General features: G+C 54.7%; 1 protein-coding gene across 3 annotated transcripts; it reads left to right on the top strand.

The window, feature by feature from the left end:
- The first annotated feature begins 948 nt into the window (after positions 1 to 948).
- RAB36 (RAB36, member RAS oncogene family) lies at positions 949 to 17,380 on the top strand. Of its 3 annotated transcripts, XM_050746288.1 has the most exons (10): positions 949 to 1,176; positions 1,583 to 1,654; positions 2,241 to 2,321; positions 6,662 to 6,753; positions 8,746 to 8,811; positions 9,318 to 9,419; positions 12,186 to 12,250; positions 13,901 to 13,952; positions 14,807 to 14,888; positions 15,073 to 17,380. In XM_050746288.1, the coding sequence occupies exons 3-10, from the start codon at positions 2,253 to 2,255 to the stop codon at positions 15,454 to 15,456; spliced, it is 912 nt and encodes a 303-aa protein (XP_050602245.1). In that variant the 5' UTR covers positions 949 to 1,176; positions 1,583 to 1,654; positions 2,241 to 2,252; the 3' UTR covers positions 15,457 to 17,380. The 3 variants fall into 3 exon arrangements, with proteins under 3 accessions (XP_050602245.1, XP_050602246.1, XP_050602244.1); XM_050746289.1 differs by lacking the exons at positions 949 to 1,176; positions 1,583 to 1,654 and having other exon boundaries at positions 2,244 to 2,410; positions 15,073 to 15,163; positions 16,763 to 17,380; XM_050746287.1 differs by lacking the exons at positions 949 to 1,176; positions 1,583 to 1,654 and having other exon boundaries at positions 2,244 to 2,410.
- Positions 17,381 to 26,467: the final 9,087 nt, after the last annotated feature.

Here is a 26,467-nt window from a genome sequence, read left to right as displayed (position 1 = left end):
TTCAGTACGTGAATGAATGATTAATGGACTTGAATCAAGCTTTACAATATAAAAGCACTTTCACCATCTCATGTGATCCGTTGAAATAGATAGTTGCGTTTATTTTATAGTTGAGTAAACTGAGATGTGGAAGGTGGAACAACTCACCTAAGTTCACCCCCTAAGCCTCAACCTTAGCAGTGAAATTCACTAAAAGACATTAAACAGAGCCAGGTGTGGTGGCCCTTGACTGTAGTCCCAAGGACTGGGGAGGCTGAGGCGGGAGGATTCCTTGAGCCTCAAGAGTTTGAGTCCAGCCTGGGCAACATAGCAAGACTCCATCTCTTAAAAAAAAAAAGACATCGAACATCAGCCTCCAGCACACTTAGCTTTGAATTGAAGATGATTGAGTTAAATCTGTTTACCAAGGATTCCATATTGTGATGCAGAAAAGTTAAGGAGCTGGAGTAAGTATGTTCTCAAACTGAACTCTGGACTTAGAAGCTGGTTCCACGGTTTTATAAGGGCCACGAGAGGCCATCTAGCCCAAAACAGCTAACTTTCCAAACCGAAACTAGTTCAGAGGGAATCACTGACTCAGGTCAGCTTTTTATTAAGGAAATTAATTTGGTACCGTGGGCTTTAGAAGCCAGGCATATAATATTCAGACAACACTGGATTCAGATCTATGCAGACTAAGGTCAGTAGGCAAGTCCATCTCCTGCAGCTGCAGGGTGCTTGACTCCAATTAAACATCAATACTACATCAGGAGCTCTTATGCCATGACCGCCCCACCCCTCCCAGCCGAGGTGATCACCAGAACCGGCGCAAATCTCTCCACTGTCAGCGCCAGCCAGAGCCCAGGCTCCGCCCCCGGGCCTCCACGGCCCCGTCCCCCGCCCCCCCATCCAGCACCGCCCTTGTTGTCTTGGTGATCTCTGGCTCTCCAGGGTGTGCGGGAGTCTCTCTGCTGCAAGCCCCGCCCAGACTCCGGGCCGGCTCTCGTTGCTATGGTGATCGCCAGTGCAAGCTGGATGCTTGGACGCGCCGCTGTCAGTCCAACGCAGACCCCGCCCACGACGTCGGCGATTCTTGTAGCCCGCCGGTCCCGCGCGGCTCTCGTTGCCATGGTGATCACCGCCGCTGGCTCTAGCTAACCAGGCCGCGCCGAGCCCCAGCTTTCGCAGCCACCGGTGGTGAGTCCGCTCGCCCACTCTGTCCGACCCTCCCGGTCACCCACGCCCGTGCTGGCACATCCCGTGGCCAGGGCCGCGAGGGCACCGCGTCCGCGCCCACTTCCCGCCCTTATAACTTGAAAGTGGCCTAGGGCCCAGGGGCGTCCTCATTTCCGGAGCGCAAACTCTGGGCCAGGCCCGCGCTGGTCGTGGAGGAGAGCCAGGTCAGATGCGGGAGGACAACCGGACTCCGCCAAGGACACCCAAGCGCAACCGGGAGAGGAGCCCGGAGAGAGAAAGGAGACAGAGGGCTGTTGAGGAGGCTGGAAGAGTCAGAGGCCTGGTGAAGTGAGGGCTTTCAGGGAAAAGGCCTAGTTGGCTGAAAGTTAGGGCCCCCAGGCCCGCCTAGAGCCTTCATCCTTTGCAGACTAGGAGCAGGAGACCCCTCCCGACTCTACTTCCACTGCCTGAGCTGTGTCATGCCTCACAGCCCAGTAAGGTAAGCTCAGAGGGGAGCTCCTCCTTGGTAGACACCTGTCAAGGGGAGACCCAGGTCTTCTGACTCCCAGGCAGGGTGGGGCAGGCCTGGTTCCCCCATACCATGCTGCCTGCTGTATGCAGATTGAGAGAAATGGCCTCTGCCCCGTATTCCTGACGGAGAGGGAGGCCTGGATCTGGTTTTATTTATTATTCTTGAGACAAAGTCTTACGCTATCACCCAGGCTGGAGTGCAGTGGCACCTTAACAGTTCATTGCAGCCTTGACCTCCCAGGCTCAAGCATTCCTCCCACCTTCCTCCCAAGTAGCTGTGACTGCAGGCACAGGCCACCACGCCCTGCTATTTTTTTTTTTTTTTTTTTTTTTTTTTTTTTTTTAAGAGACTGAGGTCTCACTGTTGCCCAGGCTGGTCTCAACCTCCTGGGCCCAAGTGATCCTCCCACCTTGGCCTCCCAAAGTGCTGGGATTACAGGCATGAGCCACTGCACCCAGCCTGGATCTGATGAAAAGTTACGTGAAAACTCATGGGTGAGTCCCCAGGTATTTGCACAGCTCCTTAACTGTTTTTCTCCTGGTTGGGTCCACAGGACTCTGGAAGAATGAGGTCCTCCCTGACACCTTTGGGGCCCCCCGTGAGCCGCGACCGTGTCATCGCCACCTTCCCTAAGGTAGAGAGTCATCATGTATGCAGTGCTCTCCTGGCACTGCAGCCACATCAGCTCTCCCCACTCTACACTCATGCCTGGAAGTAAAGCAGGTGAATCGAGGAGGTCTGTCCATTGCCAGATTTACCTTGAGGAGCTGGGAGACTGGCCATTGACTGCCCAAGGCGGGGTAGCAAGTTGACGGTGACACTGGGCAGCAATGTGGCCTGGAGGTTATAAGGGCTAGGATTTTGCAGCCAGACAGTCCTCTATGTGAGTCCTTCATTCTGATTCTGTCATTAAACTGTGTGGCTTGGCTGGGCGCGGTGGCTCACGCCTGTAATCCCAGCACTTTGGGAGGCCGAGGCAGGTGGAACACGAGGTCAGGAGATCGAGACCATCCTGGCTAACACAGTGAAACCCCGTCTCTACTAAAAAATTGAAAAAAATTAGCTGGGCGCGGAGGCAGGCGCCTGTAGTCCCAGCTACTCGGGCGGCTGAGGCAGGAGAATGGCGTGAACCTGGGAGGCAGAGCTTGCAGTGAGCCGAGATCGCGCCACTGCACTCCAGCCTGGGCCACAGAGCCAGACTCTGTATCAAAAAAAAAAAAAAAAGAAAAACTGTGTGGCTATGGGCAAATTACTCAACCTCTCAGAGCCACTGTTACATGTTACATGGAGGTAATTCCTCTCATATTGGGTGCCTAGCTCACGGTATGCAGGAGCTCCCCTGCAGTCATGGTTGCTGTTGTTCTCATTATCATCATTATTATCAAAACAGCATTCCAGTTCCGTGACCCCAAATCCAGGGCTCTCTCTCCCCTTGCCATTCTGCCTCTGTTTTCTGCTGCAAACTCACAGCTCTCTTGTGTCTGTATTAAAATCCAATATTAATTGCAGCAGGGAATACAAATTGAGTACAACCTCCATAGGGGGCAGTGGACAATATTTACCAATATGGCAGATGACCCTGCCCTGTGAGATCCAGCCATCCCGTTTCTTTTTTCTTTTTTTTTAGAGATAGGGTCTTGCTCTGTCACCCAGGCTGGAGTGCAATGGTGCCATCATAGTTCAATCCTCTACCTCCTGGGCTGAAGCAATCCTCCTGCCTCAGCCTCCTGAGTAGCTAGGACCACAGGCATGTGCTACCATGCCTGGCTAATTTTTAATTTTTTTAATAGAGACGAAGTCTTGCTATGTTGCCCAGGCTGGTCTTGAACTCCTGGCTTCAAGCAATCCTCCCACCCAGGCCTCTTAAAGCACTGGGATTATAGGTGTGAGCCACTGCAACTGGCCTTGCCATTCCATTTCTAGGAATTTACTTGGCAGATATCCTGGCATGGGTTTACAATGTGCATAAGGATAGGGGTTGGAGCAGGTTTTTTTTGTTTGTTTGTTTGTTTGTTTGTTTGTTTTTGAGACGGAGTCTCACTCAGTCGCCCAGGCTGGAGTGCAATGGCGCAATCTTGGCTCACTGCAAGCTCCACCTCCCGGGTTCACGCCATTCTCCTGCCTCAGCCTCCCAAGTAGCTGGGACTACAGGCGCCCGCTGCCGCTCCTGGCTAATTTTTTGCATTTTTAGTACAGATGGGGTTTCACTGTGTTAGCCAGGATGGTCTCAATCTCCTGACCTCGTGATCCGCCCTCCTCGGACTCCCAAAGTGCTGGGATTACAGGCGTGAGCCACTTCACCCGGCCGGGGTTGGAGCAGTTTGTAAGAACAGAAGATCAGATACAACGTAAATATCCTCGGAGAGGAGACTGGTTAAACAAGTCATACATCCTGGCACAGACGTGAGGAGGAATGAGGCAACCTTTTCAGGAGCTGACATGCAACGAGAGCCAAAGTAAACCGTTAAGTAAAAATGCAGGGTGTGGAACAGTGTGCAGTCGAGTGTGTGCAGCACACTCCTGTGTGTGAAAACAAGGATAGGGAGAAATGTCTGTTTGTTTATATATGCAGAAAATATTTCTGGAAGGAGAGATAAGCCCGTACTCTCAGTGACTGCGTCTGTGGCTTAGGACAGGTGCGGAGGGAGAGATCCTCTCCATGGAATGGCCTTTTGCATCTTAGATTCTGTGGCCAGGCTGGTGAGGAGGAGGTGACTCTAGATAGGTCCTGGGTATTTGGCGTATGTGGCCATTCCTCCTTCACCCTTCTTTACCTTCCTCCCTAAGTTCCTTCTTCACACACCTACAGAGAAAGCCTTTGTGTCTCAGACCCGTAGACAATTCCCCATGGGTTTTCCATCTCAACAGAGGCTCAGGCAATTGTTTTCTCTGCAGAGCTTGACAGTGGTAACTAGGGATGACGGAGACTGGTCTTTCTTGAGTCAAAACGAAGGAAAGTGTGATTGGCATAAAACACTCCAGGTATCATGACATGAAGAACCCGTTGGCAAAGCAGATGGTGAGGATCAGAGTTAAGCAGGGTTGCCTGACATCACACAGCTGTGCCTGGTACCTCTGGGATTTGACCTGGCTGTGTCTGGCTCCAGAGCTCCCTACCCCAGGGAAGCAGTCTAGGGAATCTGTCCTGGTTTCACAGGTGGCATTCTCCCCTCTTGCCCATAATAGTCAGGGATCAAGGCCACTGCTGGCCAAGTTCATCCTGCACCCCAGGGCCCTGAGAAATTCAGAGCCAGGTTGGGCAGGGTCCTCAGACTGCTTGCCAGGCAAGTCCTTCCCTTTACTCTATGTGCCTCAGTTTCCCTGTCTCTGAAATCAGCTCACACTTCTTACCCTGCAGCCTTCATTACCATAGTCTTCCAGTCATCCTGTAATGACCATTGTGTCTGGGCCAGTCCCCAGCTTAAAGCCGTCATGGAAGCTGACAGAAAGAAGCAGCCAGCTTGTTCATGGTAGCTGCCACTCTTCTGCAGAAAAGCAGACTATCGGGCTAAGCTGCTCACCTGCATTATTCAGTTACTCCTCCAAAGACCACATGAAAAGGTGCTATTATGAGCATCCCTGTTTAACTTTTGAGGAAACTGGAGCTCAATAAGGTTCTGTAACTTGCCCTTTGCTAATCTCCTTTCACCATCACTGCTGCCTCAATCACTGAGAGGGCAGATGGGCCAGGCAGAGCCCGAATCGATGGCCAAGACACTGGGGCTGGGGGAGGGGAGCTGTGGATCCAAGCAGCATCCAGAAGGACAGAGCAGGTGGCTGTGACTGTGCAGGGGTGGGGGGCGGGGGGCGGGACCATTGCCATACACAGATCACACCAACGGCCTCAACGGTGTCCTTCTCCGCACATCCTTGCCACATTTTGTATTTAGCCTGGGCCAATCCAATGGCAAAAAATAATGGTCATCTTTAATTTGTTTAATCTCATTTTTTTCTAATTACACACCAGGTGAGGGTGGCTGGGGTATATGCAGTTTTTTCTGACCCTGAGGCCCATGCTCTTAAACCACTGCTCAGGTCTGCCTTTCAAGAAATGTGGGCCGGGCGCGGTGGCTCAAGCCTGTAATCCCAGCACTTTGGGAGGCCAAGACGGGCGGATCACGAGGTCAGGAGTTCGAGACCATCCTGGCTAACATGGTGAAACCCCGTCTCTACTAAAAAAAAAATACAAAAAACTAGCCGGGCGAGGTGGTGGGCGCCTGTAGTCCCGGCTACTCGGGATGCTGAGGCAGGAGAATGGCGTAAAAACCCGGGAGGCGGAGCTTGCAGTGAGCTGAGATCCGGCCACTGCACTCCACCCTGGGCAACATAGCGAGACTCCGTCTCAAAAAAAAAAAAAAAAAAAAAAGAAATGTGGACAACAGAAAGTGCCTTCTAGGACATTTTCCAGGCACATGTATGCATGTTTTTAAAACAAAATGTCATCAGAGATTCATGGAAGGTATGGATTAGAGACAGGGTCTCACTCTCTCACCCAAGCTGGAGTGCAGTGGCATGATCATAGCTCACTGCAGCCTCTATCTCTTGAGCTGAAGCAATCCTTCCACCTCAGCCTCCTCAGTGTCTAGGACCACAGGCATTCACTCCTGCACCTGGCTAATTGGATCTTGGAGGATCTGGGCACCAAAAGAGCTCCACTCCTTTCCACTTGAGAGGGTTGAGGCCCAGAGCAGACAGAGGCCTGTCACATGCATGCAGCAAGGGGACCACGACCCCAGGTGAGACCCAGATCTCCGAGTCTCTGCCTCGGCTCGCCCCTGTGGACTCACAAGGCCCCAGAGCCTCAAGGCTGAAGAAATAGAGGATACACATGACAGGTGGGTCAGGGAAAGCTATTGAGGCTGCCAGCTGTGAGGCCTAGGAAGGAAGGCTGGGAAGACCGTCTCCCCTCACTGCTTCGCTACGGGGAAGGAGCTGCAGCTTTGCAGGATGATGTGTCTGTCTGTCTCTTTGCAGTGGTACACGCCAGAAGCCTGTTTGCAGCTCAGGGAGCACTTCCACAGGCAGGTCAGCGCTGCCTGCCAACGCAGAAACACGGGGACTGTCGGGTGAGCCTGCAGGGTGTGGGATGGGGGAGCAGGTGGCAGGAAGGAATGAGTGCATGAATGCACGTGTGAAAGAATGAGCAAGTGAAACACACACACGAGGCTGGCGCAGCCCTGTACAGGCCTGAGGATGACTGGGGTTTTCATCTGGCTTCAGTTAACACACCTGCCACATGGAACAACTTTCCCTCTTCTAAGTCACGCAGGTGATTTTTCGGCCTGAGGTCTTGGCACAAGTCCATTTCCTCTGTCTGAAATGTCTTTCCTAATCCCCTCACTTCCCCTTCCCCTTCCCCTTCAGGTCTCAGCATAAGTGTCAAGTCCTCTAGGAGGCTTCTCTGACCCCCCACTACCCTTGCCCCCAAGCCTGGACTGGGGAGAGTACCCTTCCTGGGTGCTCTTGTGCCCCCAAGAACGTATCTCACAGAATTGCAGGCTGGATTCCTCACTGGACCTAGCCCAAGAGGGCGAGGGCTGTGTCTGCCCTGTTCCTGCCGTGGCAGCACCTGCCACCACCGGCACAGGGATTGTGAAATAGTCATTCCTTCTTTTAACAAATAGGTACAAGGGCCTGCTTTTGCCCCTCTTCCTTAGGAGCTCATAGTCTGCTCAGGGAGTTGGCTAAGCTCACAGGGGTCACACAGGTGCGATGAGGCTGCCACAGAGCACAGCTAGAGGTTACCAAACTGCAGAGTGGGTGAGGCAGAGCTGAGATCAGAATGGCCGAAGTGGCCATGGTGGTGGAATGAGAGTAGTGGCATCTGTTGGGGAATGCTGGTGCCATATCAGGTGCTTCACGCAGATGATCTCCCTGACCCCTTATGGCAGCACTGGAGGTGGGGAGACTGAGGATCAGAGGGTACCTGCTGCAAGACCTTGTCAATACCTTTACTCATTCATAGGAGAAATGGAGTCAGAATGAAAGGGCCCTCTGGGAGCAGGGTAGACACAGTCCCTGCTCTCATGGACCTGGCGAGGTGACCTGCAGCCCAGGTCACCAGGTGACACAGTGGTGCCCTCTTGCTGTTTGCAGGCAGAGGAAGTGCCTGTCAGATATTTACCCAGGTTGGTTGCTGTGACTGTCTGCCTCCTTTGGGATGAGCTGCAAAAACTCTTAAGGTGTTGTCAACAGTCCTGGGAAGCTGGAACAATGGTACCTGTAGTCCCAGTTACTCAGGAGGTTGAGGTGGGATGATCATTCAAGCCCAGGAGTTTGAGATTAGCCTGGGCAATACAGCGAGACCCCGTCTCTAAAAAAATAATAAACAGTCCGAGAAACGCCTCTGCACAGAGTGTAGGACACACACAAAGGGTGAGGGTGGCGGCTGCTCTTGGGGAGCAGTGACCCCCAGAGAGCCCAAGAACCTCAGAGCCGATTCGCCTCAAGCCACAGCCCAGATGTATAGAGCCTGAGCCCTGTTCAGGGTGTGCCCTTGGCCTGTCTGACCCTTACGGATACCTCTAAGTGAGCAGGGCATGGTGGTGTCATGGTCAGGGAGTGCCTGCTTGCAAGAGGCCAGAACCCACATGGGCGCACAGCCCCAGGGGGTGCATGGGAGGGTGAGGGGCTGCCCGTCCCTTGTGCTGGGGTCTCCCTGCACGTGGACCCTGTGTCTGCACCCTCAGCACAGCTCCCCCACAGCATAGACATGCCCATGGCTACTGGTTGGTTACCAGAGCCGCACCCTGGCCTCCTGCCTCTGCCCCCTCCTCCTGTGACTTGGCCTTTTTTTATGCCCATTCCTAATTCTCAGGATGGGGACTTTGACCAAATGTGGTGAGGGGTGAAGCTCTAGGGGAAGCAGAGTCCCCAGCCTCTCCCATCTCCCCTCTGGGGAGTGTGGAGGGGAACACAGTGTTTCGGCAGGGTGGCCCATCCTGCGTCCAGGAGTGAGGGGTGTCTCACCAGCAGAGAGCTCAGGGAAGGAAGGGGCTGTGAGTGTGAAGACACCCTGGAAGGCATGCCCGAGGGCAACAAGGCCATATTTCTCACAGGCTCAAACTCTCCAAGGTGGTGGTGGTTGGCGATCTCTACGTGGGGAAGACCAGCCTCATTCACAGGTACAAGGCTTCCTCTGCCCCGTCGGCTACCTCCCCCAGCACCAGGTTGTCATACCTTTGCCTGGGTGGCCCAGATAGTATCAACATAGTGGAAACCATGTGGTTTCCAGGAACTGCCGGGCCTCAACCTGCTGGGAGCCAGATAAGAGGGGGTACAAGAAATCGGGGAGATGGCAGGGCTGGGCAGACATTGTGGCATCCCAGGAACCTGGCGCTTGTCAGACTGTCCCCCTGGGGCCAGGGCTCTCCCCTCTACTGCCCTCCCTGCAAATGGCTGCTCAGTTTCGTTCAGTTTCTAACTCGCAGCTTGCCTTCCGAGCTCCTGCAGCCTCCCTTTCCCCACCTTGTCCTTGCTGGCTGCCCTGCCCACCCGTGGCCTGTGTGGACCATCACTTCCTGATGGGAAGTGGACCTTATTTGCCTAAAGACCTTCACTGTCACAAGTGAAGCTTCCAGGCACATTTCTGTGAGTACACCCCCTGTGACGACTTCCTTATCCCCCACAGGTTTTGCAAGAACGTTTTTGACCGAGACTACAAGGCCACCATTGGGGTGGACTTTGAAATTGAGCGCTTTGAGATTGCTGGAATTCCCTATAGCCTCCAGATGTAAGTCGCTGTTTCCCCCATGACTCGTGGGCGGCTTCCTAGGGGCACTTGAGAAAGGATTTGGGGAGCTCCTGCACTGTGTCCATGTCAAGGAGGACTGGTCTAGACAAGCAGAGCCTGGGGGTGTTGTGTGACACTCAGCTTCCCAGCTCCCAGAACCCCCAGATGCTCCGTCAGTCCCAAAGTTGTCTCATTTTGGTCACTGACTCTGGGGAAGATGCCCACAGCCTGACCTGCTCACCTGCCCATGACCTCCCCAATCCCCCCCCTGCTCCTCTCGAGGCCCTGGCTCCGGTCCCTCCCTGACCTGGGCCTCCTGTGATCCCACTCACCAGGCCAGCAGAGTGGCCTCCAGCAGGTCGCTTCTGAGCTCTGAGCCTCTGTTCCCACCTGTAAAATGGGGTCAAATCCAGTCCCTGCGTGCCAGGCTTGGGCAAGGAGGGCTGAGATGGAGTCTGCAGCACCACATCCTTCCTCAGGTCTGAGGCACTCGTCTTCCTCCTCACACTGAAGCCTTCACTCCCTCTCCCCTGCCTTGCTTTCCTTCCACTTCTGTCTTTTTTTTTTTTTTTGAGATAGAGTCTTGCACTGTTACCCAGGCTGGAGTGCAGTGGCGCAATCTCGGTTCACTGCCACCTCCACTTCAAGCGATTCTCCTGCCTCAGCCTCCCAAATAGGACTACAGGTGTGCACCCCCACACCCAACTAATTTGTTTTTGTATTTTCAGTAGAGACAGGGTTTCATCATGTTGGCTAGGCTGATCTCAAACTCCTGACCTCAGGTGATCCACCCGCTTCAGCCTCCCGAGTATCTGGGATTACAGGTGTGAGCCACCATGCCCGGCCCACTTCTGTTTGTCTTCCTTGCTAGGCCCTGGGAGTCTGACTCGCGATGGCCCCCACTGGCCTCAGCCCTTTCCTCTGCCTTCCTTCTGAGTGGCCCAGGGCTTACCCTCTCCCACCCCAGCTGGGCAGCTTCCCTCTGCCCCAGCACCTGGAGAATGCTGCAGGCCTGCCTGGGCCCGGGCCCTCACCTCTACTCTCCTGTGAGACCCTTCCATGTTCCCCTACATGGCTGGCCCTGCCCCCCATCTCCACTTGCCTGCTGGCATTCACCAAGCTCCTTCCTGGTGCCTGAGTTGGTTCCTCAATCCTCCATGCCCTGCCTGGACTGAGCCTTCAGATCCTATGGATGTCAGCTCATAACTCTGTCAAGATAGTGCCCCCTTCTCTCAGAACTTCCACAGCCCCAGCAAAGCCCTGGAGATGGAGGATAACAAATCTCGCCCAAGGGAGAGTACGGGTCAGTCAAGAGCAAAGGAGGCTGGGAGAACGCAAGGCTGCAGGACTGAGGGATCCAGAGAGCTGAGAAGAGCAAAGGACTGGTAGGGGTAGCCCAGGCGGAGCCGGGAAAGACTGGCTAGGGGCTGGGCTCACCCGTGTGACCACAGGCCATATCTCATTAGAGGGCCCTGAACAAAACAGGGACACTGCCCTGGCTCAGCCTCTCATTGTCTTACATTGAGGCCTTCGCCAGCCTCCCCACAGGCTCATCTCTAGGCCACCACCACCAGCTCCTCCCCCAGAGTCTTCAGATATGAAAGAAAATATGAATGAATTAATGAAAGAATGAAGACCAAACCTTCAGTGTCATGCTGGATCACTTGAAAAAAATTCAGACCATGGCCAGGCATGGTGGCTTATACCTGTAATCCCAGCACTTTGGGAGGCCAAGGCGGTCTGGAGTTTGAGACCAGCCTGACCAACATGGAGAAACCTCATCTCTACTAAAAATACAAAATTAGCCGGGCATAGTGGTCCAACTTGGGAGGCTGAGGCAAGAGAATTGCTTGAACCTGGGAGGTGGAGGTTGCAGTGAGCCAAGATCATGCCATTTTACTCTAGCCTGGGCAACAAGAGCGAAACTCCACCTCGAAAAAAGAAAAAAATTCAGACCATTGATGTCTTGTTTGTGATTTGTCTACTTTGCAGTTTATTGAGAAAAGTTCAACTTTGATCTGTTGACCTTAAAAAGCAATGAATTGGGGAAGAATTTTCAGACTCAGCCCTGCATAGTGACTCCCTGCTTTGTTCTAAACCAGGGCGGATAGATCTCACTAGGTGCTCTTTCCCCTCTTCTAGACTGTACCCATGGCAGACATCATTAATCGATTGTTGTACTCCTTTCCATGGAGCCAGAACTTAGCTTCTAATTTCTTCTCACTACTGTGCTCCAAAGAGCTGGAGTTAACTGCTGAGATCCACCTGTTGCTCCCCTGTTAGGTATCCCTAACCCCTACTTTGGGACCTGCAGCGTGGAAGGTGAAGCAATGCCCCAGTCACACCCAAGCAAGTGGTAGAGCCACTGCTGGAGGCCCAGCCTGGAGCCCCAGTGCCATTCACAGAGCCTTCTCTACAAGTGGACTGCTACATCTTCAGAGCGAGGCATGTCTTGGGCCATATGTTCCATTTTAATGTCTCATTCAGAAGGGAGTGAGCTGCAACTCCATCCATCCAAGCAGCAGAACAACTAATGCCACACCCTTCTCCACTAGGAATGAGAGAAGTCCACTGGGGGCACCCTAGGAAGGGATCATAAGGAGCTAGGGGTAGGGACAGCTGGCTCACAACAGGCACTTCCTGAAGCCCTTGCAGCTGGCAGAGGCCCTTAGGGTCTCCCACCCATGGTCCCATAATCTGTTGGCTCAAGACACTGTGATTGTGTAACCTGACATCATTTCCCTTTCTTTCTCACCCACCTCACAGCTGGGACACAGCTGGGCAGGAGAAGTTCAAGTGCATCGCATCTGCCTACTACCGGGGCGCCCAGGGTGAGCAACATGCCACGTCAGGGCTCTCAACCGCGTGCAGCAGCGGGGTCTCTGCCAGGCTCCACAGTGGGAATCCCAAGTTCTCTGCACAGGCACCTGTTTTCTGTCCTCCGAGACCCACTGAGAAAACCCCCAGGCCACTACTTGGGAACAGGGAAGCTGCCTTCATCCCCAGGCCCTGGCTGACCTTGGCGATCACACCCTTTAAGGACCCTGTGGCAGTGGGTGCTGGCTTTAAGTCTCACCCCAGTTTCAGCTCATAAAGATGCTCAGAGATGAAAGTGCTTTTCCAGAGGCTCAGAGAAGGGCAGCGCTGGACTCCAGGGGCAGGTGGGAGGAGGCTTGTCTTGTCTTAGCAGAGGGGGCTGGGCCAGGCAGGAGGAGTGAAAGGGGGACCTCGGGAGAACTGGCAGGTCCCACGTGGGGGCCAGCAGAGCTGGGTGCCCACCACTTCCATGGCCAAGGGCAGCCAGGTGGTGCTGGCCAGGGCTCACCGTCAGCAGGGGGCGGCAGCATAAGCTCCTATCGCCTACCCCACCTTCCCAGGAAGAAGACAGAAATGGATTTCAGTGGGAGATGTGAGAGAACCTCAAAAGTATCCAAAACCAGACTCAAATTATAAGGCACCGTTATGTCTACTCGGTAGTGGTGAAAAAGTTACAACATTTTATTTTAGACTTAAAAGAAGCAAAAATAGGAACAAACCATGCAGCCCTCAGCTATGGGTTGGAGCTCCAGCTCTGCCCTGGCCGCATGGCCTCCTGCGCCCTTTGCCTCTTCGGGCCTCTCTTCTCAACAGGATGCTTCTCCCCTGGGAATAAGAGGTGCGAGGCGCCTGGCCCACCTCTACACATGGCAGCCTGGCTGCTGTCATCCCTATCCTGTTTTCCCCTTCCTTTCTCTTCCCACCTGCCTTGGAAGGGGTGTGGGTCTCCCTGAAGCCTTAAGCCAAGGTGCAGAGGAAGCCCCTGTCCGGCCCTGGTCACACCCCCGGGGGCAGTAGAGAGCATTTGCCTGTAATGTCCTCCACATGGGGGTCCCCTCAGGACCCCAACAGGACTGGGGTGCGGCCAGTGATGAGAGGAGCTGAGGGCCCGGGCTGCATCTGCCGGTTTTCTGCCCAGCTGGTTCCCCGGAAGTTGTTTCGCTAAAGTGGGTTGTTGCAAACCATCACTGCTGTAGCTGCCACTGGTTGAAAGTTGGCCCTGTATCGGGCCCTGGACTAACAGCTTTTTAAAATGGCTGCTCTCGTTTAATCCTCACAGCAACCCTGAGAGCTAGAGGTCTCATCCTCACCGTTTTACAGATGGGGAAACTGAGGCTCTCAGCAGTTAAGGCCCTCACCTGAGCTCCCTTCGCCATAAGTGGCAGAGGGTGTCTGATGCTAAAGCCCATGCGCTCACTCCATGCCCACCTTGTCCTGCCTCCCTGGATCCCACACTGAGGCTGGGCTGCCGGGTGCAGGCTGGAGGGTCCTGGTGGGGGACAGCCATGGGGTATCTCCTCCTCAGCCTCCACTGTAGGAGGTTCCAGTGCTGAGTGCCTGGGGGGCTGCCCTGGCTGTTCCTTGGGAGCTGGGCACCTCTTGGGGAGCCCCCTTGCCCACCTCACCTGGCACTGATTGGCTGTTGGCTTTTTCCGGGTGTCCAGTGATCATCACGGCCTTTGACCTCACTGACGTGCAGACCCTGGAGCATACCAGGTAAGTCTGGGCTCTGTGGCCCCTGCAGTCTCCCTGGGCTCAGGAAGCTGCCTGGAAGGGCTCCCAGAGCCCGGCCAGTGGACCCTGACCCCATGGTGGGTGTGAGTGACTGGGCCCCTTGTCAGAACCAGCTGCCCACGGGCCACTTACTGTCCAGCTGCCTTTAACCCTAGAGATTTGTCCCCATTTATTCTGGAGGGGTCAGCACATGAGTGTGAGCTCAGCACAGCCGCCCCAGGCGCGTGCTCAGAGGGGCCCCAGCCTGCTTCAATACTCTGCCTTTGCTGTGTTGCAAGTCCTGATACTTTTTGAATGAGGTGCCTCACATGTTCAGTTCACTCTGGGCCCTGAAAACTGTATCGCCAGTCTTTGAAGGGACATGAATTTGGCACTTGCAGTCTCGAGAAGAGAGAATTGGCAATGTGACCCATTCAAGAGGCCATCTACTTCTGCTGGGAATTGGCCAGCTACTGGAGCAAAGCCCTCTCGCCTGACCTTGGTCTGGGGCATTCGCACCCAGCATCTTCCAAACCCGGTGAGGGAGGCGGGGGTGACCATTCTAGTTGATAAACGTGCAGGACTCATGCAAGGTCTCACCGGGAGAGGCCAGAGGGGGGCCAGGAGGGGTCTTCACCACCTCCAGCCAGGGCTCTGGTATTCCCACCCCTTTGGGTCCAGCTAAGGCCCTTCCGGCTGGAGGTGCAGCATCCTCTCAGCCAGTGTGGGCCAGGAAGCCCTCCTCGTCCCTCCCAGCCCAGCACCCCAGCCCTGGGGAGGTCCCAAGTGTGCTCTCTGCCCCTTGTTTGGGGTGGGAGGATGGGTGAATCTCTCAGCCTCTCCCCCTTGCACTCCAGGCAGTGGCTGGAAGATGCTCTGAGGGAGAACGAGGCAGGCTCCTGCTTCATCTTCCTCGTGGGAACCAAGAAGGACCTTCTGGTGAGCAGAGTGGCACTGGAGGTCTGGGTGGCCCTTGGGAAAATGCCTTCCCTTTCAGCCCTCATTGGAGGAGCCATGGCGGGGGAGGGAGGCGGCACAGTGGGAAGCAGGCAGCGGCCTATCCCCCGGGGCCTCCCTGCAAGAGAGCCCGGGACGCTGGGTCAACAAGGGCTGTTTCTCTCAGTCAGGAGCGGCATGTGAGCAGGTCGAAGCAGAGGCCGTGCACCTGGCCAAGGAGATGCAGGCCGAGTACTGGTCGGTGTCGGCCAAGACCGGTGAGTGGGCCGGGGCTGTCAGCATGGTGGGGCAGAGCCCGGCTCTCGGGCCAGTCCCATGGGGCCTGCCATGCAGCATTTCCCTCTGCAGCCAGCCGTCTGTTCCCTCTGTGGCCCTGTGCACACTGGCATCACAGCCCTGCTGTGCTGGTGCCTGGCAGCGTCTTTCATTGCCTAAGAGGAGCTGCCTCATCTCTAGAAGGAGGCTGGGAGGCCTGCCCCACAGATGGGGGAATAGTGACTCCAACCCTGTGTCTTGCCGTGCTGGCCCGTTCTCCAAGGCAACCCCATAACTACTCATGAGGCAGGTTCCATTTTATGCCTGTGAAGTAACTTCCAGGGTCACAGGGTGGCAGGACCAGGACCCAAACACACTCTCACCTGTAACCACTGCACTGTCCTGCCTCCGGCCCTGAAATGCCAGGCATGTGACATCATCTGGCATAGAGAAGGGCCCAGTGACAGGGGCTCCACACCTTCCAGTATCACTGTGGCTCACAGACCCCAGCTCTCACTGAACGCACTGCCCACCGGGTCTATCCCTGGCCATACTGGGCCCCCAGCCCAAGGCAAGATGCCCAGCATCTTTGAACCTCCATCTCCTCATCTGGGAAGCAGGTGATGCCATCCATCTCCCTTTTTTGTGAAAAAACTTTTTAAATTACAAAAGCCATGTGTATTTACTGAGGAAAACAGAAAATCCAAAGACACAAAGAGCAGATGGAAAACACAGGTTGTTGGGGGATGAAATGAAGTCATACACAGGGCCTGGCACATAATAGGCCCCCAAGGCTCTGGGGACTCAGGAATTGGGCCCAGTAGTCTTTACCCTGTGTAAGAGGGGACAGCAGATATCTAGTCAGAGACTGGGTTGAGCACTGAGGGTTGGCATCACAAGTAGAAGCACCACTTCCCGTCCAACACAAACAACTGGCAGTATCTTCCACTGCTCCTTCCTGACAGTGAGAACTGCTCTGTGAGACCCTCCCTCCTTTATCAGAGTAACAGTAAGTTCACCAACAGCTCACTATGGGCAAAGCAGAACTGCCCTGTGCGGTTGTGCAGGTTGCTGGCTGCACAAGGGCAGTGTGCATGTTAAGGGCTGGAAACTGGCCTGCTCTCTGATGGGCAGCCACCTCTACCTGGAGGAGGATGCATAAAGGCTCCGTGTGGGGGCTGACAGCAATTCAATCCTCACAGCCCCACTGGACAGGTATGGAAAGTGACAGGAGGGCAGGCATATGTCTGTCCTGAGTTCCACATGTTCCAACACCTGGGCCATATTAGCATCTGATTGGAAGAGGAGATGCTGGGAAGCAAAGACTCAGAAGTTTGAGGGAGTGGCCCAAGCAGGCAGTGGGGTGGGAGTGGGGAGGCTGGAGCCAGGTGGGAAGCCAGGCCAGTGGGCCCTGCCCTGGCATTGTGCTGTCCATGTGACTGGGTGGGGCTGTGCCCTCCTGTGGTCACTGTTACTGTCAGGGTGCTCTAGAAAGGGCTATGTGCCAACCTGAAGGTGGGCTGGCCTGGCTTTCACACCCAGATGCATTAAGGGGCAAGGACAAACACTGATGAGGTCCTGGCTGTCTTGTGAGCCCACAGGCGAGAACGTGAAGGCATTCTTCAGCCGTGTAGCCGCCCTGGCATTCGAGCAGTCGGTGCTGCAGGACCTGGAGAGGCGGAGCAGTGCCCGGCTCCAGGTCGGCGATGGAGAACTAATCCGTGCGTATAGATGTGGCTAGGTTGGGCTGGGGAGCAGACTGGAGGCCTAAAATCCACATGCACCATCCTCCTGTCACCCGAGACCCTCCCATTTTCTGAACTTGTGGCCCTCTCCTATCCCTTGACTCTCCTCTCAGGGTGTCATTGCAGCCTTGGGCCTGTAGCCTCCCTGATCCCACCTGCCAGGTGAGAGCCTGTCCCTAGCCCTCCCTCGTCTCCTGACACATGGACCTCATGGGCATCCATTTGGTTCTCATGGCCCGGGCTGGGCATCCCAGGCCCTGCAGATGTGTCCTGGCCCCGGCTTTCCCAGTCTGCAACTTTGCCCACTCTGTTCCAGTGCCTGGAATGCCCCTCAGCCTCTTGTCCTGTGTCAAGTCATTCAGGTCTTGAACAACAGGGCCAGGAGCTTCAGCTCACAGCTCTGACTCTCAGGGCCGGCATCCCCTGCCCAGTGTCAGCTACAGGATTCTTGGTTGATGCTAAATTACTTCTCACCTCCTTATAGGAATGGAAGGGAGTCCACCTGAGACCCAGGAAAGCAAGAGGCCCTCCAGCCTGGGCTGCTGCTAGCTGGGGCCTGCGTGGAAGGCCTCTGCTCCCTGCATGCACACGGACGGGAACTTCCGTGACTGGAGCGGAGACTGGAGCCCGAGCTCTGCAGTGGGTCTGCCCTCAAGCTGTAGTCCCAGTCCCTCCACCCATCCACTGCACTCAGCCCCAGGGCACAGTCACTTCTCTGTTGCAGGTTGGGCGCTAGAAAAGGCCCCCGCTGGCTGCCTGGGAGCCCCACACCACCAGGCCAGTGCAGGCACTGTGGTGGTCCCCTGAAAGGCCAGTCCATTGGCAGGGTCATCAGTCACCTTTGGCCTCAAGAGGCCTCAGAGCTGCAAACTCCTGCACTGGTCTATATCCCTCGGCCATGGCCCACACCAGCAGTCAATCCTGCACTCTTTCCCAGTGATCTTGGATGTGTCCCCAGGATCCATCACAGTGTTCCAGGCAACGTGGACTTGTCAAAGTCAGCACCTGAGGGAGAGGCCACCTGCCATTCCCCCTGGGAGTTTTCTCTTGTCAGCAGGACTTACAGTTCTGGGTGTCAGAGCTTCAGGCCTCACTGTCCTTCTGCCCCGGATGCTCAAGGTTCCTGGGAAGACCAGCACCTCTGGAGGACAATGGACAAAGTCTCTTAGACCTTTTCTGGCTGAAGGGTTGTCTCTGGCACCTCTGAGATCCCTAGGTCCTGCCCTCCTGGTCAGTGGGCCAGGATGTGCAGAACAACCACTCAGGCCTTTCTGGCCCACCTGGACAGTGCATTTACGTGTGTGCTGCGGGAGGAAGGCTGCACAGCTGCCCTAGGGTAACTCACTCTGCAGCCCTTGAACGTGGCACTGCCCACCTCTAGCACTCAAACTGGGCCTATGCCCACTGCTGCCTCTCCATCCCTCTCTCATTGGCCTGCACATCTCTTAGGACCTTTGTAATGGTGTCCATGCATCTTTGGAGGACTTCAGAGGCCCTGCCGAGTCCAGCATGTTCCCGTCTCCGACACGGCCTCCCCCTGCACACGCAGAGCAGGCGGAAATACTCAACACCTTGCCCAGCGTCTCTGCCCAGTATGCTTGTCCACGGAATCTTCTCACAGCTATGAACCAGCCCCACCGCCCCATGCTCCTGTTGCCTGGCTATGCCCACTCATCCCACCCACCCCGTGCTGTTGCTTCCCGTAGATGGTGAGCACCTTGCGGGCAGGCTTCTGATCAGTGCCATTCTCCTAGGGCCTGGCACACTGCAGCTGCCCTGTAAATGTTCAGCTCAGCAATTGCCAAATACCAGTTAGGGAAGAACACTGGCATCTTTTTCTGTTCATTCTCCCTTGGACATATTTTTTGCACATTTTTATATAAATGACTTTTTTTTTTTTTTGAGATGGAGTTTTGCCCTTGTTGCCCAGGCTGGAGTGCAATGGTGCAATCTTGGCTCATTGCAACCTCTGCCTCCTGGGTTCAAGTGATTCTCCTGCCTTAGCCTCCCATGTAGCTGGGATGACAGGCATGTGCCACCACGCCCGACTAATTTTGTATTTTTAGTAGAGATGGAGTTTCACTATGTTGGTCAGGCTGCTCTCAAACTCCTGACCTCAGGTGATCCGCCCGCCTCAGCTTCCCAAAGTGGTGGGATTACAGGTGTGAGCCACCATGCCTGGCCATAAATAACTTTTATTTATTTATTTTTATTTTATTTGCTTTTCTTGAGACAGAGTCTCGCTCTGTCGCCCAGGCTGGAGTGCAGTGGCGCCATCTCAGCTCACTGCAAGCTCCGCCTCCCGGGTTCACGCCATTCTCCTGCCTCAGCATCCTGAGTAGCTGGGACTACAGGTGCCGGCCACCACACCCGGCTAATTTTTTATATTTTTAGTAGAGACGGGGTTTCACTGTGTTATCCAGGATGGTCTCGATCTCTTGACCTCGTGATCCACCCACCTCGGCCTCCCAAAGTGCTGGGATTACAGGCGTGAGCCACCTTGCCCAGCCTCCATAAATGACTTTTAAAGGGGTTGTATGTTTAGTGTGAACAAAGACAGTACAAAGCATATAAAATACAAAGTGGAAGCCCCCCACCATGTTGGCTGCACCCCTGAAGTAAGCTCTGCTAACAGTCGGGACAATTGCTTCTGAACTCTGCGCCTTTGCCTGCACAGCCAGTGTTGATGGCTTGTTTGTTGTTTTTACCAGAGTGACCTCCTTCTGGACATACTCACTGGCAGCCTGCCTTCCTAGGGAGCTGGCGCTGAGCCCTCTCCCTGTTGGCACACGAAGAGCCTCCTTCCTGTAGCAGCGCCCAGTTTTCCTTCATGTGGGCGGATCGCAGTTCATTTGACCCTTCCCATTCGCAGGCCATCCGGCTTGTGTCCAGCTTTTAGCTCTTACCGATGGTGCTGCAATGGCCATTCTTATAGTTATAGCTTCGCATACTCAGGAAGGCCTCTGGACTGTGGCCCCCAGCCTTGTCCACTAAGTGCAGCCTGTGGTCGGGCAGACAGCACTGGGGTCCATTAGGAAGACCAGGTTCACTGGGCATAAGCTTCACAGGACAGGAGAACCTGGCCATGGTGGACTGTCGTTCTCCATAGCTCCCTTCCCTTGCCCCTCAGGCCTCCAGGATGTGTTTACGGGGGGCACAGGGGGTGGTGTCCAGCTGTTGCCAGCTTCTGAGCTAGAGCTGCACTGCCTCACATACATTATGTAAATGGTCCTTGATTAAATCCTCCTATTACCTCCGGCAATGTGCCAACTGATTCCCGCGCATGCTGACTGACAGCTGTGGCTTCTCCAACTTTGATAGTTGGCCTGGGAGGACAGAAGAATAAGGTTGCCAGGGAAACGCAAGGGGCTCAGTTGTCCCCCCACCCCAAGTTGATGCAGCATCTTCTCGGTCAGAATCGCTTCAGAGTGGTTTGCGCACCCTCACTTTGATGATTTAATGAAGACATTTCCTTCATTCCCAGCATCGGGCAGTAAGTTTCCTGGACAGAGGCACTTTCTGTTGGTCTGGTCCTGCGGGCCCAGGCAAGCAGCCCCCTGCAGCCAAGGCACAGCAAGTGACCACGGTGACTACATCCAAGTGCTGCTGAAATGACTTTTCCCTCCTCCCTGTTTCCCCGGACCCTTCCCTGTTCTCTGTCTGTCTGTGTGTCCTTCCATTCATCTGTCTCTTCTGCTGGACACATTTACCTGAGGCAGGTCCTCTCCTGTCACTTCCTGGCTTCCCAGGGCTAGGTCCCAAGGTGCTCTCGCTCTGGCACTCGAGGCTCCTCACCACCCAGCACACCCCACCCCCACAGGCCGGTGCTCCAGTTTCATCCCTGGTCACAATGCAGTCTTTGCAGATGCCAGGCCCCTCTTCTGTGCCCAACAGCTGGGACACCCCTACTCCCAGAGGCATTTGTGGACACCCCCACTGCTCTCGCAGCACTTGATACCTTGAGTGTGACTGGTCACATCTGGGCTTTCTCCCCCACCCATCTGTGGAACCCCAAGGACCAGGACAGTGACCTCATCACCTCTACTGTCTCCCCTCGCACCTCCAGGAGGAAGGGCCCACAGTAGGTGCTCAATAGATGTGTAAAGAAGGCAGGGAGGCAAGGAGGTTGCTCAAACAAGACCATGCTCCCAGCAGACAGATTACACTCTGAGCCAAGATGCCACCACACGAACCTTAGACCTGCCTGGGGAACATTCCTGTGCTTGACTCTCCTTGGTGGCCAGGGACAGCTGTGCCTCATCCCTCACTTGCAAACCCCAGTCCTGTCTGACCCAGAGACCCTCACAGGGCATCAGCCAGTGAAGGCGGTTTGGGGCCGGAGGATATGTTCTGATATTGGAAAGAGCTTGGTAGGAGCCAGCCACAGCAAGTTTCAGGGCAGAACTGAACAGGTCTTGCTCATGCCGCTAGAGAGGCTCTGGGCACAGGAAATAATTGGACTTGGGGCAGAAAAACGTTTGCGCTATTTACTACTACGTAACAAATCACTCCAAAACTTCATTGCTTAAAGCAACAAGCATTTATTATTTCTCATGATTCTACGATTTGACCAGCTATTCTTCTGCTCCCTGCTTGGTGGCTGGGCCACTAAGATGACTTTCCCAGAGTCCAAAATGGCCTCCCTCATATGGCTGGCAGGTGGTGTGGCCCAGCATGAATGTTTGGCAGGGCCTTGCCACATGGCAGCTTGGGCTTCCTCACAGCATGGTGACTGGTTTCTAAGGACTGTTTCCAGGCCGGGCGCAGTGGCTCACGCCTGTAATCCCAGCACTTTGGGAGGCCCAAGGCAGGCGGATCGCAAGGTCAGGAGACAGAGACCATCCTAGTTAACATGGTGAAACCCTGTCTCTACTAAAAATACAAAAAATTAGCCAGGCATGGTGGCGGGCGACTGTAGTCCCAGCAGCTACTTGGGAGGCTGAGGCAGGAGAATCGCTTGAACCCTGGAGGCAGAGGTTGCAGTGAGCCGAGATCGCACCACTGCACTCCAGCCTGGGCAACAGAGTGAAACTCAATCTAAAAAAAAAGGCTGGGCATGGTGGCTCATGCCTGTAATCCCAGCACTTTGGAGGCCGAGGCAGGTGGATCATGAGGTCAGGAGATCAACACCATCCTGGCTAACACGGTGAAATCTTGTCTCTACTAAAAAAATTAGGTGGGCACCTGTAGTCCCAGCTACTCAGGAGACTGAGGCAGAATGGCGTGAACCCGGGAGGCAGAGGTTGCAGTGAGTCAAGATCGCACCACTGCACTCCAGCCTGGGCGACACAGCAAGACTCCGTCTTAAAAAAAAAAAAAAAAAAAAAAAGGAGTGTTTCCAGAGACAAGCCCCAATGTACATGTGCTTATAAAGCCTCTGTTTGCATCACACTTACTATAATGGGGCATTTTGGCCAAATGTCCAAAGCCCAGAGTCAGTGTGGGAGGGGACTTCATAAGGGTGTGAAGAACTGGAGGTCTGATGCATTGGGGGCCAATATAGGGAACTAAGGGAGACAGTGAGAAGATGAAGGGCCGTATCCCAATGTCTGCTCCGTTTTTGTCCTGAGGCAAGGCAAGGGCTTTCTCCCTATGCAACAGCTCCTTACCCTGACCTTTGCCAGTGAACTCAATGTAGAGGTGCTTCCTCAAGGAAGTCTGCTTCGGCCTCTCCAGTTGGGTCAGGTTGCCCTTGATCCCTATCCCGGTCTCTTGAGGCATCCTGATTTACAATTCTCTTACCATCCTGGTGGCCTTGGTGGCCTGCCTTGTGCACTGCTGCGTCCCTAGCACCAGTAAGCCTCGGAATGAGTGCATGGCTGGTCTCACAGTGCAGCCTCACACAATGTTGTTAACAATTGGTGCTCTCTCTACACCTTGGCTCCCAAGAGGGAGATGCCAGAGCCCAGGTCACCCCGGACCCCGGCAGGCACCACCACCCACCACCCACTCGAACCCACTTGCAGTGGAAATTCTGACCCAGTGTTCCCCAAAGCAGAAGTCATCCAGGAGCGGGGTGCCTCCTGGGGGAGTAGCAAGAGCCCCATTTATGGAGCATGCTCTTTGTGCCAGCCCTGTGTGCAGTGAGTTGCTCTGGAAGCTTGTTTAATCGCGGCAATGCTGTGGGCTCATTACCACCCCCGCCCTGTCCCCGCCTAACAGGTGGGGAGACCGAGGTGCAGACAGCTGAAAAGATGGCACACACCTGAGCACCTTCTCCTCCTCAAACTCCTGGTCCCTCCCCTGCCTCTGTTCCCAACCCCACTTGGAGTCTAATCCCAGTGGGAATCTGCTCCAGGTGCCCTCACCCCTGGGGCTCAATGTCCCTCAGTCAGGTGGCCCCAGCACACTGCCATCCAGGGTTGAACCCCAGGAGTTTATTCGCATGGCCCCAACCAAGCTCAGCTCTCCTCAGGGTCCCCCGGCTGAGCCTTCCCCTTCCCTGCCACTCCCTGCACCCTCCCAATGTGAGTCTATGAGTCCATCCTTCCCAGCCCACCGGCCACGGTGACAGGCTCCATAGGGACCGGAGCAGGGCAACTGCGCTCAGCATCCTTCAACCCTGTGCCCTGGGCGCCTGCCTGTCTCCCCCTCCTCCCAGTCCTGCTGCAGGCCTCTGGAGTGGAGACGAGGCTACCAGGATCCATTCGACTCGCATTTCAGCCTGGGGGATGGGATGGGGACCACTGCCAGACAAACCTCACTCTCTGGAGGAATGCAGGGCATCTTAACCCAGGAGAGCTCAGGTCACCTACAATCTAGGTAACTGAGTATTGAAATGGACAGAGGATCGGTTAAATTGACACGTTCACTCATTCATCAACTTTTTATTTTTATTTTTTATTTTTATTTATTATTATTTTTAAGGCAATACAGCCAGGGGCTCACTGTGTTGCCTGGGCTGGCCTCAAACTCCTGGGCTCAAGCAATCCTTCTGTCTCAGCCTTCTGAGTAGCTGGGACTACAGACACACACTACTGCACCTGGCTTCATTTACTTTTTTTTTTGAGATGGGGTCTCGCATTGTTGCCCAGGCTGGAGTGCAAGGGCGTGATTATAGCTCAGTGCAGCCTCAACTTTCCATCATCAAGCAATCCTCCCACCCCAGCCTCCCAAGTTGTTGGGACTACAGGCATGAGCCAGCATGCCCAGCTAATTTTTAATTTTTAAAAAAAATTTCACAGAGACAGGGTCTTACTGTGTTGCCCAGGCTGCACTAGCTCTTACTCATTCATGCATTCAGCTTTTCTGGAGCCCCCTTTCTGGCCCAGCCCTTTGCATTCTCCCATTCACTCCTCCCACAGCCCACATGGCAGATGCCAGCCCGACCCCATTTTCACAGGTAAGCCAGGCTTGGCATGGGGCATAAGCCCTCGGTCCACACAGGTGGGGCTAGACTGGGAGGCAGCTCCCTCCAGCTCTTGGAGCCCTGGGCCCCTGGGGATGCTGGCAGGTAGCCAAGGAATCCTAGGCTTGGAGGGGACTGCAGAGGGACCCAGCAACCAAGGGAGCCCAGGACAGGGATGAGAGAGGACAAGTGGGGTTTTCAGAGGAAGAAACTCATAGCACAGAGAGGGACTCCTCCTCTCCTGAGAGAGAAGTGGCTCCTGGAGACTGGGTGGACCCTGGGCACCCCCCCACCCACACACAGACACCTGCCATTTCAGGCACTGTCTGAGATGCAATGCCCTCCCAGCAGTTCCCAGGCTCCTCTGCCATCTGCTGTGGCCTGCCAATGTCATCTCCCATATGTCAGCCTTCCCCTGAAGGAAACTGATGAGCAGCCAGGATGTGTGACTGTCACATGCTCCTTCCAGGCAGCACAGACCCTTCCTGGCCTCCTCCCCTTTGTCTAGGCACCCCCTCAGTATTCAGGGCCACCAGCCAGTGTCTAAGCCTGGGCCCCAGGCAGGTGAGGAAGCAGGCATGGGACTCCTGTCCCTGGGCGACTGTCAGCAGGCTCACCCCTTGTCTTCTGGGACATATGGTGGGTGGTCTAGGAGGCAAACCAGGCCTGGGCTTCCTCTTTCCTGACAGGTGGTTGGCACCCCTAGCCTGAGGGTGCTCTGGGCCTTTGACCCCTGGAAGCCACAGCCTGGACCAACTCACTGGCCCTGTCTTCGGGAACAAGCTCGTCTTGTCCCAGCAATTTTGCCTCCTGTGAAGGCTGCCAACGGTGGCCAGGGGACTCCGCTGGGATTCTCCTGGCTGCAGGGAGAATCCTCATCAATATTGATCCTGCGGAAGGCAGTGGAGTTCCCGAGGCGGGGCCCAGGTCTGGAAGGGCAGGCTCACAGCCCCAGTCCCTCGGAACCTGTGACCAGCAGCTGCAAAAGTGCTCGTTTCTCACTGGACAAAGATGGCCCTCAGAGCTTTGCTCCACACTCTGGCTGGGGGCGGGGATAGAGGACAGCTGTACTGATGGCCCAGTTTTCTCATCTTGCCCCCAGCTCCCTAGGGTTGACAGATGACAGATGATGGATGATAGATGATGGATTGTAGTCACATGGCCACATCCCACTTGAAGGGAGCCCTCCTCTGGCCTCCAGCCTCCCAGGTGGGTGGGGACAGGGGTGGAGACAGGGCAGAAAAGGAGCAAGAAAGAATAAATGCTCACCCAGTCTTTTAAGTCGGGCTCAGGCCGAACTGAGGGCAGAAAGCCCAGCCATCTACAATGTCTTGCTAGATGGTACAATGGTTAAAAGCACTGATTGTGACTCAGGAGGTTGAGCTCAAGTCTGGGCCCCCAGTTATGACTTATGGGGGGGTCACTCTCTGAGCCCCTTTCCCTGCCTCTTGTTGGGGTGATGGCTGTGGAGGTGGAAAGAAATCACGCTGAGGGACCTCAGTTCCAGGTTGGGCCCCTGGTGAGGGCTGGGTGGATGGGACTCCTGAAGACTGTGTGACCCTCATGAGCACAGCCATTGCACCCACCCACATGGGGCCTTTGGGTGAATTAGAAAAAGGCACCTTGGCTGGGTGTGGTGGTGCACACCTGTAATTCCAGCACTTTGGGAGGCGGAGGTGGGTGCATCCCTTGGGCTCAAGAGTTTGAGAACAGGGCAACATGGTGAAACTCTGTCTCTACAAAAAATATAAAAACTAGCTGGGCATGGTGGTGTGTGCCTGTAGTCCCAGCTACTTGTAGGGCAGAGGTGGAAGGATCATTTGGGCCCAGGAGCTTGAGACTGCAGTGAGCTGAGATTGTGCCACTGTACTCCTGCCTAAGCAAGTGAAACAGAACCTGTCTAAAAAAAAAAAAAAAAAAAAAAAAAAAAAAAAAAAAAAGCAAAAAAAGAAAAAGGCACCTGTGCAGTTCCCCAAAAAGTAAAACATGTAATTGCCACATGACATGGCCTGGAAATTCCATCCCTAGGTATATCTTCCAAAGAACTGAAAGCAGACTTAAACAAGTACTTTGCCTTAGTGGGGCCTGCCATAGTCTAGGTGGTTTTTAAAACACCAGAAATTTATTTCTCACAGTCCCGGAGGCTGGAAGTTCCAGATCAGGGTGCCAACATGGTTGGATTCTGGCAAGGACCATTTTCTAGGTCATAAACT

The sequence above is a fragment of the Macaca thibetana genome, chromosome 10 (assembly GCF_024542745.1).
Source record: "Macaca thibetana thibetana isolate TM-01 chromosome 10, ASM2454274v1, whole genome shotgun sequence".
Taxonomy (NCBI): Eukaryota; Metazoa; Chordata; class Mammalia; order Primates; family Cercopithecidae; genus Macaca; species Macaca thibetana.
This window is presented reverse-complemented; position numbering and strand designations above follow the sequence as displayed.

What these genes read in the sequence shown, in the direction of transcription:
- RAB36 (XM_050746287.1), top strand. Translation starts at nt 2,339, where the DNA reads ATGCAGTGCTCTCCTGGCACTGCAGCCACATCAGCTCTCCCCACTCTA. An exon ending in AGAAACACGGGGACTGTCGG is followed by an intron (nt 6,754 to 8,745) that starts GTGAGCCTGCAG and finishes TATTTCTCACAG; the next exon opens with GCTCAAACTCTCCAAGGTGG. An exon ending in CAGACCCTGGAGCATACCAG is followed by an intron (nt 13,953 to 14,806) that starts GTAAGTCTGGGC and finishes CTTGCACTCCAG; the next exon opens with GCAGTGGCTGGAAGATGCTC.